At 36.2% G+C, this 13,505-nt stretch overlaps 1 protein-coding gene across 1 annotated transcript; it reads left to right on the top strand.

Moving 5' to 3' along the window:
* The first annotated feature begins 8,939 nt into the window (after nt 1–8,939).
* On the top strand, nt 8,940–13,178 carry LOC113319584. The gene is made up of 5 exons (XM_026567837.1): nt 8,940–9,225; nt 11,450–11,622; nt 12,049–12,232; nt 12,536–12,642; nt 12,780–13,178. Exons 1-5 carry the CDS (start codon nt 9,154–9,156, stop codon nt 12,859–12,861), a joined length of 618 nt encoding a protein of 205 aa, XP_026423622.1. The 5' UTR covers nt 8,940–9,153; the 3' UTR covers nt 12,862–13,178.
* Nucleotides 13,179–13,505: the final 327 nt, after the last annotated feature.

Below are 13,505 nucleotides of genomic sequence, written 5' to 3'. Positions count from 1 at the left end.
GATTAGGGTTCAACTAAAGTCCAAACCGAAGTTAATTGGTAGTATGCTAGAGTCTGTAGCGGCTTAATACAGTGTGGTGTTCAATCTGTTCCCGGGGTTTCTCTGCATTTGCGGTTTCCTCGTTAACAAAACTTCTGGTGTCTGTGTTATTTCTTTTCCGCATTATATTTTGTTATATAATTCAAATATCAAAGGTTGTGCGTTAAGTTCAATCAATTAGAATATCCGACCTTGGGTTGTTGATTTAAATTGATTGACACTTGAACATTGGTCTTTGGTACTGTTCAAGTTACTCCTCTTATATTCAATCGTGCTCGCAGATTTCTATTTTCTGATTGCAGATTGAATTAGGAGTTAGAGATATTAAACTCTTTGATATACTTTTTTCTAGATTGAGTCTGACTGTCTAGTTGATTCTATATAAAATATATTGGAGTAAGTCCTCTCAGATTTCCAAACCGAATTGTTGGGTATGGTTGTTAGACCCCCACATTTTTAGTTCTTCGTCTTCAAATGATGAACACCGTGAAGTCTAAGGCTCAACTACACAATCTATGTCCTAGTCCGAGACATCTATAAGTAGACTAGAAATCAAGACTTATAGTTTTGATCATTAACATTGACAAACATGCTTGAGATAACAACGCATGCAAGTTCGACCGAGCAGTGCACTAACAGATTCGCATAAGCCAAATTGGAGGCACATACCAGTATATAGAGGACTTGTTTTGTTTAGCCCATTGAGCGAGCTCATGAGAAACGGAGTTACAGAGTCTAGGGTGAAAATTAAAGAGACAAGCTACTAAACTATAAGAGAAAAATTGAGTGTCTTTAAAGATTACATCCGTTCAGGCATCTCCATCAAATTCTCCAGCTGAAAAACGGTTGATGAGTTCCTTTGCATCACTTTCAATGATAATGCTAGTAATATTTTATTCCACATATTTCTTCAAAACAACCTAAATAGCTCTAGCTTCAGCTTCTTTAGCAAACTCTACTTATCGACCCACAAAAGGAAGCTTTTCTGGAGAAATCTCTCATCACATAGCCTGCACCATTATCCAGTGAAATATCATCATAGGCACCATTAGTATTAGATTTTATCCAACCAATAGGTGGGGGCGCCCAGTTGTCAAGGTAAACAAGATAGATACAAGAAGGGATATGAACTTTTGGTTTCCTAGTCAAAAGCATGGCTCTAGCTCTATTTAAGACAACATGGTGCAATTCCTTAGAGTTTTGGAAAACCAGATTATTTTTACTACTCCACAGAGACTAAAGGATAGTGACAAACAAACATTGAGATTCATCGGGAAGTTTAAAAGTAGGTTCAATTAACTAGAACATCAACCAATCAAGAAAAGATCTATTAATAAAAGCCTAAGTATTGACACACAAAGAAGAGACAAACCAGACATGACTAGCAAAAGGGAAAAGAACCAAAGCATGCATGACAGACTCATCGGGGTCACGACATCTAGAATAGTCAACAACATTCATAGGCATTCTAGTATTCAGAACAATCCTAGTAGGTATAACATTTCTAGCATCTTTCTAACTTCCAAAGGTTACTACGAAGGGAAGACCTAAATCCTCTGAGTCCTAAGTAGGCAGATTTTGAAGTAAATCTACCATTCTTTGAAAGATCCCATGCTCAATCCTATCAGGAGTACACAACTGTCTTAAGAGAATAAGATGATCTTCTCAACAGAAACATCATCAAAGTGGGTATTGAGTCTACTAACATCCCAGGATCGAGTAGCAGAATCAATGAAATAAGAAACTGTAATATTAGGGTCTGGGGGGGACAAGAGGGTTTGGTGTGGCTGATCCCAGATTTGAAATCCATTTATCACACCATGGATCAATAAACTGACCATCACCCACAATCCAAGAAATAAAAGGTTTAATCATTTCCTTAATAACATGAAGACATTTCCAAGTCCAGGAACAAATACAAGGTCACTTAGCAATTTAAAAATCAATTCTAGGGAAGTATCTAACTTTAAGGATAGTGGTTAGGAAACAATTAGGATTTTATATAATTTTCCAGGCATTTCTGGCTAGCATAGCCAGATTATTCAATTCAACTTTCCTAAAACCTAACCCACCTTCAGATTTGGGAGAGCAAAGAATAACCCAACCCAAAAGATGTAGTTTCCTTTCTTTTAGGTCCAGAGTCTCTCCCCACCAGAACTTACATAAGTGGGAATCCATCTTCCTAGATAGGTACTTGGGGATAAGAAAAACACCCATTTGGTAAAGGGGAATAACCTGACCAACATGTTTTTATCAAGGTTGTCTTAGCATCCTGGGACAAAAGTTTATGAAACCAAATAGAAATTCTGGCATCAACAGCTTGCAGAATACCCATATGAGTTTGAAATTTAGAAGCTTGAAAAACTGCAAGAGTACCACGATATTTTTCTCCTAGGTCTCTATTATGAATATCAAGAATGTCAAAAAGTTGGCATTTTAAAAAATTAGGAATTTTATTACTAAAAAAAAATACCATATTTATCAAAATTGATTTCCTGACCAGAAACCAAACAATACTTTTGAAGGAACTCTTTTTGAAAATCTCTAATGGTAGCTTTTAAAGAAAGTAAAGAATCATCAGTAAGAGCATCAATATAGGCAGACAAAGCCTCGGAGAAGATGATATACAGATAGGGAGATAATGGGTCTCCTTATTTAAGAATCCTCTATGGTTTAATGAGACCAGTAGGTTTACCGTTAAGAAGGACATAATAAGAAACAGTAGAGAGACATTGGTTATAATCTTAACCTAGTGGTCAGACAGACCCATTTTTGTAAAACTTTTTCAAGAAAAGACCATTCCAGCTTGTCATAAGCTTTATACATATCAAGTTTGATGGCATCAATGCCATCAGTACTCTTATGGTGGTTAACAACAAAGATAGCCTCATTGGCTAGGAGAATTTTATCAGAAATACTCATTTTAGGGACAAAGGCACTTTGATTTTGAGAAATAAGATTATCCATAAATATTTGAGTCTATTAGCCATAGTTTTAGAAAGGATCATATAGATAAAATTACAAATCCCTATAGGCCTATATTGAGTAACCAGCTCAGCTAAGGGAACCTTGAGAATGCGAGGAATATTTGTGTGATTAAAGACTTTAGCTATATGCCCTGTACGGAAGCAAGTATGGGTCATATCAGTAACCGCTTCACCAATAATATCCCAATGTTTCTGGTAGAAAAGGCCCATAAAACCATTTGGTCCTGGGGCCCTCTTGCCACCCATTTGAAAAACAATATTCTTAATCTCCTTGGAAGTGAAAGGAGAATTTAGATGAAAATTATCCTCATCTGAAAACTTCAGGGATATCTTGAAGAATTTCATCATGAAATTGTTGAGGGTGAAAAGACTACATATATTTAAAATAGTCAACAAAATAAGTACCAATACTTTCTCTATCAGTTAGAATAGTACCAGAAGCATTCTTAATCCAACTAATGGCATTTCTTTTCCTTTTGAAAATTGTAACTCTATAGAAATAAGGAGAGTTTCTATCTCCTTCTAAGAGCCACACCTCTTTAGATTTATCCTTTCAGTAAGTATTCCAAACTGGCTTTAAGTCTAGAGACAAAACAAGAGTCAAATGGATTAGAAGTTTGGATATAAACAAGCTCATCCCTAGTGGTAGAGATATAAGTTAGGATGTTAAAGGAGGATTTATTCTAATCACGAAGACTTTTTTTTTTGTATTTAAAGTTTCTCTTGTAGTTTATATGGAGGGAGGGGGATCCCACAACATTGACAGGACAAGAATATAATGTAATGTCTCTACAAGTAGGCTCCTCGATCCACAGAGCCATAAAGTGAAAAGGTTTGGGCATACAGACAAAGTTGAAACTTATGTGCATTGGGAAATGGTCAGAGGAGTCTCTAGGTAGATTGTTAACACAAAGTTTAGGGAATAACTGTCCAGCAATATGATTAATCAGACATCTATCCAATCTTTCAAGAATGAGATCAGTACATTGTTGCATATTAGACCAAGTAAACCGAGGGCCAGAAAAAACGGGATCATGCAGAGAAAACACATTACAGAAGTTCCTAATATTAAGGAAATCAAAACGATCTACTTCTAAACTACCATTCTTATCTTCAGTGCCTAGAAAAGCATTAAAATCTCCTACAAAAAAAAAAAAAAAAAAAAAAAAACAGGTTCACTAGGAGGTATTGGTGACATCTGATGAAAGATTTGTTTGAAGCTACTATTAGGTTCTCCATAGATGAAGTGAATATGACAAAGTTTAGAGTGGATAATATCATTAGTCGTGACATAGATGCCCCTCAAACTAGAGGATAAAATGTTAAGATTGATTTCCTTTTTCCAAGCCGGAACAAGGCCACCACTTCTTCCAATAATAGGAACATTAAAGGTGCAGGTGAAGCCCATATTTCTCATTTTTCTAGCAGCAGTATCCTTCTTCATTTTAGTTTCAGAAAGGAAGACTATATCATGGTTGATATTCTTACAAAGAAGGTTTAGCTCTTTGTTAGCAGATTTTTTTCCTAATCCTCTAATATTTCAATATAACATATTGACATTATTAACAGGAAATATAGATTAAGGATTTATAGAAACAGTTAGAGAATTCATAGGGGGAGAAGTAGACGTATTTACCTGATTGGTGGAATCAGAACCACCATTAAGCTGAGAATTAGTAGAACCACCACTTTGATTAGTTCCTTGAGCAGAATTGAGATCCTGGTAGGCAGCCTCATGGAGAGATTTATTGCAGACACCATTGTTATCCGGAGCAGCATCAGAAGGAATATTGTACCATAAGGATTTACAAGGAATGGGTATTAAGGGTACAATTGAAAGATTGATAGTTGGAAGATCTCCTAGTTTTGTAATTGGAGGGTACAGATTGGTGTAATCCAGTTCGGAGGAATCATTTCTCTCTAGGATAACAACAATACTAGCTAAAGTAGAAGAACTAGCTCCAATACGTTTTCGGAGATCAACTCTAAGATTAATCGTTCTTTTGATATTAGAAAGAGAATCGTGTTCAGCAGCCAAAGAAACAACTTCTTCTCTAGAGATATTAGTCTTTTGAGGAGGTATGACTGAAGATTTAAATCTTCTTGACGAGCTTGAGGTGCGAATCGACCCCGATTTAGAAGACTCAAGAGTCAGAATCGAATCAGCTGGCTTATCAGTCTTACTAGGAACTTGCTTGTAAATAATAGGGAGTCCATTGTTCTGAGAAGTTGGATTTTGTTTCAGAACAAGATCAACTTAAAAAAAATTTAGAGCTGCAGACCGATTAACAAAAGGACCCATTTGGAAACAATCCTTCGGGAATTCTTGGTTGGCGTTATCAGCACTTTGATTAGTGACAACATCTTTTCCTCTACCATCGATATGATCTTCATCATGAGTATCAGGAACAATATCTGATCGAGTCATTGTAGAATCACTAGTATTTGCTGCAGATTCTAACTGAGGTGGTTGATCAACCGGATTGTGAGGCATCATGAGTTTGGACACTCCAGGAAGAGTGTGTTTAGTGCTTGAAGAGATTACTTCCTTTTTTGCCTTCATTTTAGCAATCCATACTGGGAAATAACATCTTTATGATCAATAATGCGATAAGAAGTACAAAAGTTTCTCGAAACTTTGAAGTATCTGCATTCAATGAAGAATGGTTGTGTTATGCCTCTAGCGACCAAAGGAATACTAGCTGGTGGAGCCCATTGAACATATATACGAATACAAATTTTAACATCTTCAGAGGGTGATTTCCATAGGGTTCGTTGACTTCTATCAGCTCTCCAAGTTTGAAAGTAAGCATCTGTAAGTCTTCAATTTTTTTGCACTCCTTCGGAATATTGCATAAGATAAGCCACATTAGTTCTTCTACAAATGATACTTGATAGTTTGCTGGACATCCAGTAGGTGGGAAAACTCTCAAGAATATTAAGAAACCTCAAAGAAACCAGGGACATTGTTCATTTACTCTATTGAAATCACTCTCAGCTAGAAACCTTAATAGAACTTTGTTTCTTAGATCATTAAAAGTAGTAACAATTGGGGTTTGAGCTAATAACCATTAAGAGCAAATATGATATCTGATAGACGAAGTAGGAACAAGAGTTTTACTGCATACAAACCCAACCATGCACCATTTCCAGTTATTATTAGTTTCAGCTAAAACAACATCTTTGTCAATGAAAACTGGTTCAGTGAGGGTTGAAGGTAAAGTGAGCTTTTCAGCCATCTGAGAGGAAAGATTTTGGATATCAAGGGTTGAAGGTTTGAGATTTAGAGTGATCCATACAAATAAAATAGTTTAGAAGAATAGAGAAAATTAGTTCAAGTTGAGTTTTTAAATGTGTGGTTGGGGTATGTTTATACATGCATATCTGGATACGACAATGCCATATGATGAGGGAAGATATATTTTGATGATGACATGACACAAAGATGTTCAGGTAATAACAAATGAAAGTCTTTATTGGAGACGGAACCTTAAATTGGAAAATATTAGATGGTCGAAACTGATCCCTATATTGGAGAGGGTGAAGTTTTGGAGAAACCATGAAATTTTTGTTCACATGTTTGTGTACCATAGTACCATTGGATGAGGACCCAACTACTTTATATTCACTTTTTTGATGGGATCTAGAAAGCTGAGTACAAGTATTCACATGAGTCTGGTAGTGTATGGATAATAAAATAAATCCTACAAAGATACGAGAACAAAGATTTTGCTTGACGTAGATCACATATGCCAGCATAAGGCGAAAGAAGGTAGTTGAGAAATAAATGTGGTTGTCTTTTGTGTGGCAAGAATAGTATTGATGGAACATACTGCCAAAGGTGATTAAGGTATTGAAATTAGGTATTTGAGTGTTACGAAACAATTGGAGCGGGAATTTTTTTTTGACTTTCCATTGAAAACCTTTTGACTGGGGTTTATGGAAAAAAAAAATAGAATATGAGTATTGATATTTTGAATTTTGGGTTAATCCAAATGACTTTTGTGTTTACAAAAGGCCTTGCCAACATGCCCCGGATAACAATCTCGCCTCTCAACATGTGCTACCATCCCTGAATCTGCATAAAATCAATGATACTAATTAGTGCCCAAATAAGCTTATCCAAATTAGGTGAACCACCATTCCACATCTTAATGATAGTTTTGAAGGGTTTATTGAATAATGAAGCGTCTAAATTTAGGTTTTGAAAAAATAGGTTTGCAGGGAGTAATGATGGTTATGGAAAGGGTGCGCATGACTTTGAATTGGAGTGAATAGCCAAGAGACGGGACATTTAATCAAACGCCATAAATGGCTATTAGCGGCAATATTTGGGGGATTATAAAAGGACATTAGATGAAAAATTCCTAAATCACAAAAGATTAAACCAAAATAGGAAAAAACCATCAGAAAATTAGTATTCTTCCCAAATGGCGAATACTTCTGGTGCATACAATCATGCCAAGAAAGTAGCATCAACCCCAGAAACCCAATAGTTGGTTTATCTGAAGAATTACATTGAGGGACAAATACAGCGAAGAAATCGCAAAGCTGAATATGCAAGGAGAAGACAGGAAAATGTTGTTGAATATGCACTATGGAAGGAAAAAAGTCTAGTGAGAGATGATCGGAAGCAAAGAGAGAGAAGAAAAACATGCAAATTTGAATTCATGGTGCAAGAGGAATAGCGAGACAAAGAGTGATTCTGAAGAAGATATTGAAAATGGTGATGAGGTAACTGACCAAGATATTGAGAGTGATTCTGAAACTGAAAGACAAAGAAAGAGACGTGCTGAAAGAGATGAGGATGGTTGGTATGAGTGCTATCTGGCAGAGAAGGCAGGTCCTCTAATATTTTCCAGGACCATGCAAGAGAGGTTAGCCATCGATTCAGATGGAGAGAAGATAGAAGACATAGATGCTTATGGAAATCCAAAGATCGAAGGGGCATGCGTGAAAGATGATGAGGATGGGACTGAGAAGGATGAGGAAGCAACATATGGGTATGGTCCTGCTGCATCCAGTGATAGCGATGAAGGAGACGATGCAGAGGGAGAGGGTTTTGGAAGTCACGATGAAGATGAGGACGAGGATTCTGGGTAGATGTCTCCATAGAATCAGACAAACTGGTGTCTTTAAGTTTGTTCTCAAGCCTAAAGATAATTAGCAAGTTTTTCAACAAAAATTCTTATTGATTCTTGAGACTAGTCCTCTTGTTGCTGGTAAGTTTTTCCTGTTCTGTGTGATGATGTTGGTGTAAATCGGCCGGATCGAGTAGTGGTTCTCATTATCTTGTTTTTATGAACTTTAGAAGTATTTCTGTTGTAAGTATGGGAGTTGTCTTTCTTGAAACAATGTTATGGTGTTGATGAAATTCTTTTTTGGTAATATGTTGAAGATGGTTAATGCGATTAGCTAGAATTTCCTTGCAAGGAATGATGTAAGTGCAGATGTTGATTTCGGTTGTGATGAATTGACTCTTTCCCGTGTTGATTGTAATCTTGTAAGAATTCCAGTTAAGGTTAATGTGATGTATGAGGTTTAAAAAAATAGGATCTGAAATATTGGTTTGGTGGTAACTTTGAATGTTTAATTGAAATGGTAAAGTAAATGTAACACATGTCAATCAAAGTGTAAAAAGTCTTGAAAATAGATCGAAGGTTGCAAGAGATGGCATTTGCAAAGGGTTGCAGAGAAAATTTGAGAGTTAGGCTTTCAAGGCTTACTACTATGATTCCTCTGGCTAGACTCTAAACTCCTCCTAGCAAACACATATCAAAGGTGTACATTACTGTTTACGAATTTGACTTTTTCGAGGTCAACTAACTGAACGGTATAGATTGTTAGCAATGTGAATCTAATCCAACATCGGTAAAACAACATATATGCATATCTCAAAAGGGGAAAACTGAAGTCTAAAGACTAAACTGAACTACTAAAGCATTTTCGCCTGTGTTTAGGTCACAGACTCATCAGCTAAAACAAAACCCTTAAAAACCCCTCTTTAAAAAATTGAACTTGTGTCAGTGAGACATTTACAAACTTATAAGGGTTTATTAAGAAGCTGATGCTGCCATAGATTTTGGGTTCTTGTTGTCAAAGGCTTTAGCTTTCTGTTGTTGTTACAATGGTTTCCTTATCGACATGGTGTAGATACATAGCACGCAAGTTTGAGTACTCTCTTTCTCTAAGTTGGAAGGTTAGTCATTCACTTCTCTCTCGTTCCACATCTGGGTTTGATTGATTGTGCAGAAATTTGGGATCTTTTTTTTTGGGTGGGGGTTTGTTTATTCTGGATAGATTTATTTGCTGATTGTTTTCTAGGATAGGCTTTTTTTTGTGATTTGTTTGTGTTGATTTTGGTATGGTAATTGAGAAAGGTGTAAACTTTTTTTTAGTTTTTATGATATGTGATTTGAGATTTCTAAAATGTTCAATAAAAACGATACCTTTTTGATGTTCTGTGTGCACTAATTTCGCGGGTATTCTCTCTTGTTAATGAGAATGTTGGGTGTGAATGTGTCGGTGATGGGTTTTGTTCATGGATTTATAGGTTTTCTTAGTATGTTTCTTTGTTGATTTCTATATGATATGTTCCTTTATTGGTTTACCTTTTGGTTTTTCATTTCGTTTGTGTTTTTACTTTTCATGGATTGTTTTAGTTCTCTCGTTTCTCTTATATTGGGGAGCTAAAGTGTTGTGTGGATGAATTCCACAATGGTCTCCTTTCGAATCTGTTTATTGTATAATCTTCTTATCATGTAGATTTTTCACCTCGGCTCTTGCCTATTGTTGTCTGTGCTGCTATATTATTTGCTTTTACAAATATCAGTATAGCATAATGCCCCCAAAATTGAGAAAAAAAAAACACAACGTGCACTTAAACCTCCTGCCAAGACATGAGAGACTACATCAGCTTTATACTTTTTTGAAGTTACACTGCTGTGTTTAAGTGCACAGGATTAATTAAAATCTTGAAAATGAAATGTGACTGAAAGTAAGAACCTCAATATTGAATAAACCTTTAAAGTACTTGATGGCTGATGCATAAACAATTGGAAGACGTTTATCAATTTTCTAGCTTTGAGGCTTTTTCTTCTGCCATATTTAGGTCTGTTTTGTTTTGATTCTCTATTTTTCTTCATTTTCATTTGGGGATAATCCTGTTTCTTCATATTAATAGTGTGAATAGGTTAATGATGGATTTTCTCAATGCTGGTTCTTGATTTTCTGATATGTTGCTTTCTTGGTCTCTATGTGATGTATTCTAATATGGGTTTACGTTGTCACTTTTTAGTTCACCATTTTCTTTGTGTGGGTGTTTTTTTTTTTTTCTTTTCTTTCATGGCAACTTTGCCCATTTCTTTTGTTGTTGAACTATGGTGTTCTGTTGATGATCCACAATGGTCCTCTTTGATACCTGCTTATTTTTATGTATTATCTTGTTGTCTTCTTGATTTGATTCTTGATAACCTGCTGTCGTGCCGCCGATTCTTTGTTTCCGGAAGCATCCCTATAGCTTAATGACTGGTGGCCAATAATTTAGGACACATACTCTCACACGTAAATTTCCTCCTAAGACAAGAGATACACGACACTACATCAGCTGAAGGCTGCTTAAATTACTGCTTGATGGCAAGAAGATAAGTAATTTTTCTAAAAATGAAATGTAACAATGAGAACCTCTATTTTGGTTATCACACCTGAAGGTAACTCTATGCATGAACAATCTGAAGTTGTTGCTCTTCTAGCTCAGACAAAGAAATCCAGTTTACAAATTTAGGTCTTTGGCGGAGATGGGGAAGTGTAACTTTCTATAGCTTTTTAAGATTACTTAGCTAATCTCAGTATTGCTCACCAATTTTCTTTGACACCTCACCAAAATATTAACTGTAGCAAATTCTGGCGCACTTTTTTGAAATTCCAAGTGGCCAGATCTGGAAAACCTACACCATGGGAGTATCAAATGGATCACTTATCAAAAATCTGCCACCACTTCCACTCGGATCTTTACCAGCTTGTTCCCGAGTACATGTTCTTTGAACCCTTTGGCGGCGTAGAATCCCCCAATATAGCTAATTGAAACCCAATCATCCTGTCGAGACTTTCATTTTCTGAGTTTTCAGTGCGAGTTCAAGGGCTGTAATGATTATAGTTTGTAAAAAATCATGAGAATGAAAGGGTTTTTTTTTTTTGAAGCATAGAACGAAAGTTCTATTTTGCACATAATGATAGTTATTATCTCTACAAGGATTTGTTTTAGTAGGTTTCTGGAGAGAATTTCATTCACTTTATGCCGTGTCTTCGTTTCTGTTTGGTTCTACGTGATAATTTGCTTGCACAGTTCCTTCATCAATCAAGATATGTGGTACTTACTTTTTGTCGTTGAGGCGATTTCCTTATCAAGTCTTGTTCTAGCGCAGAGCTATCAAGTAGGTCAAATCAGCGACAGAGAAGTAGGCGATACTGTTTGGAAGCATCTGTTCCAGGGGAAAATGACATACTTGCACTGGACTAAAGGAAAAGAGATGGCTCCAACTATAGCAGAGCAGGGGGGAACACTTCTTGTTCGGCATCTAGCAGTTTCAGATCCAACGTAATAGAGATGTGTTAAACAATGATTTTTGTCTATTTTGGTCGGAACTTCAAATTTTTTTGCTTACTTAATTATAGCTCGACTTCATCTGTAGATAGAAAATATTCATATTTATGATTCCTAGCTACAACTTTAGTTGTCTGCCTATTAGGCATAGCTTCTCCTTACATATGCAAACCAAGTGAACTGAGCATCCCTGATTTCTATCATAAAGCCCTTTTAGAAGCCTTAGCACATTGCTAACTGGATTTATTCTTAAATTTTTTTATTCATTATTTGTGTTCGGAGGTATCGAGGTTATATGTTTCAAATGCACCCCATGTTAACTATCTTGCGTTTCACATCTCAAACCTTTACTATACTTCTGTATGTGGATGTATTTGAGCTATGCTAGCTTTTTACTGTATATATATGTTTCTATTGTAGGCGTGTTTTTGTTGGAGATGTTGTTGTGTTAAAGGACCCAGAAAAAACGGACAGCCACCTGGTTAGAAGATTGGCAGCCGTGGAAGGGTATGAAATGGTATCTACTGTTGAGAAAGAGGAACCGTTTATTCTTGAGAAGGATGAGTGTTGGGTGTTGTCTGATAATGAAGCTCTGAAGGGCAAGGTATATTTTATTCTCTTATTTGTTATGTATAGATGATCACAGATAATTTTTAGTACCAACAACGTTTCTTTTAAACGATTGGGCACATTTCCAAATCTTATCCTTAGTTATATAAGCTTTCCGATTAGTAAGTAAATTGCTGCTGTTTAAGAAGTAAATCTGCGCAGTTCTTCTGTAAAACTGGTTGGCACATTAGACCGACTTAAAGGGGTTAGATTTTCAAACCCCCATATATTTTATAAGATACGTTTTCAACTTCTGCATGTGACTGACTGCATCTCTAAAATTTGTTTCGTTGGACAGGAAGCTAAGGACAGTCGAACATTTGGCCCCGTACCTATGACAGATATTGTTGGCAGAGTCATATACTGTCTGCGATCAGCTGTGGACCATGGACCTGTCCAGAACAGGTAATGCACTGTCTTGAATTATGATATGATATTGCATCTTAGTATCTTGGACAAATTTAATTCGCTTTTTATATGATGACTGTTGAGAAATATTTGTTGACATTGCATTTTATTGCTTTCTCCTAAACCTTGTGCAGTCATTACAGTATGCAAAAAGACTCTCCCGTGATTGCAGTTGAACTGGACGTTGATGCTATGGCAAAGAATCACAAAGCATAGAACTTGGTGATCTTGAATTATTCTCAAAGCAAAAGCTGATTCCTTGGTCGAAAACAAAATCATGTATTATGTGCCGGAGTCCTGAAACCAAATAAATGAAAATAAAGACACGGACAGAAGTTTCAACAGGTGCATTTGTGAGTATTTTTCATGTAAATTGTTATTTATGGTTGGTGGAGTAAATCAGCAGGTGGGTCTTCTCCAATTGTTTCTCAATCTTCTATTTTAAATGGAGAACTGCCAAGCTGTGAACTTCTGAGTTTTTCATCAATGACAACAATTTGATATTTAGGATTTTATACAGATTGTAGTTCTCTTTCAGTTTGGTGCAACAGCTGAGATATTCAGCTTAGAAGAGTGAGAATGTCATCAGGACGATTTCCAAGGAGATCTAGGAAGTAGAGCCTAGAGAATCATATTAACACTTCCGTGGCAAAACATTTACAGATAAGCAGACCCATCCACACACTTTTCACGCAAGTCACTTTTCCTTGCTACTATAAATCAAAGATTTCCCCTCTCCAATTAAAGCAAAATTCTCCTCCTTTTTCCTTTCCACTTCACTTTTCCACATCTTTTTATATTTCTCCTTCTTTTGCCTTGAGATGAAAATTACATTTCATTGATCCGTCGATGAAGTTTCA

This window comes from Papaver somniferum, chromosome 10 (assembly GCF_003573695.1).
Source record: "Papaver somniferum cultivar HN1 chromosome 10, ASM357369v1, whole genome shotgun sequence".
Classification (NCBI taxonomy): Eukaryota; Viridiplantae; Streptophyta; class Magnoliopsida; order Ranunculales; family Papaveraceae; genus Papaver; species Papaver somniferum.
The sequence above is the reverse complement of the archived record's forward strand: the minus strand, read 5'-3'. Positions and strand labels throughout refer to the sequence as shown.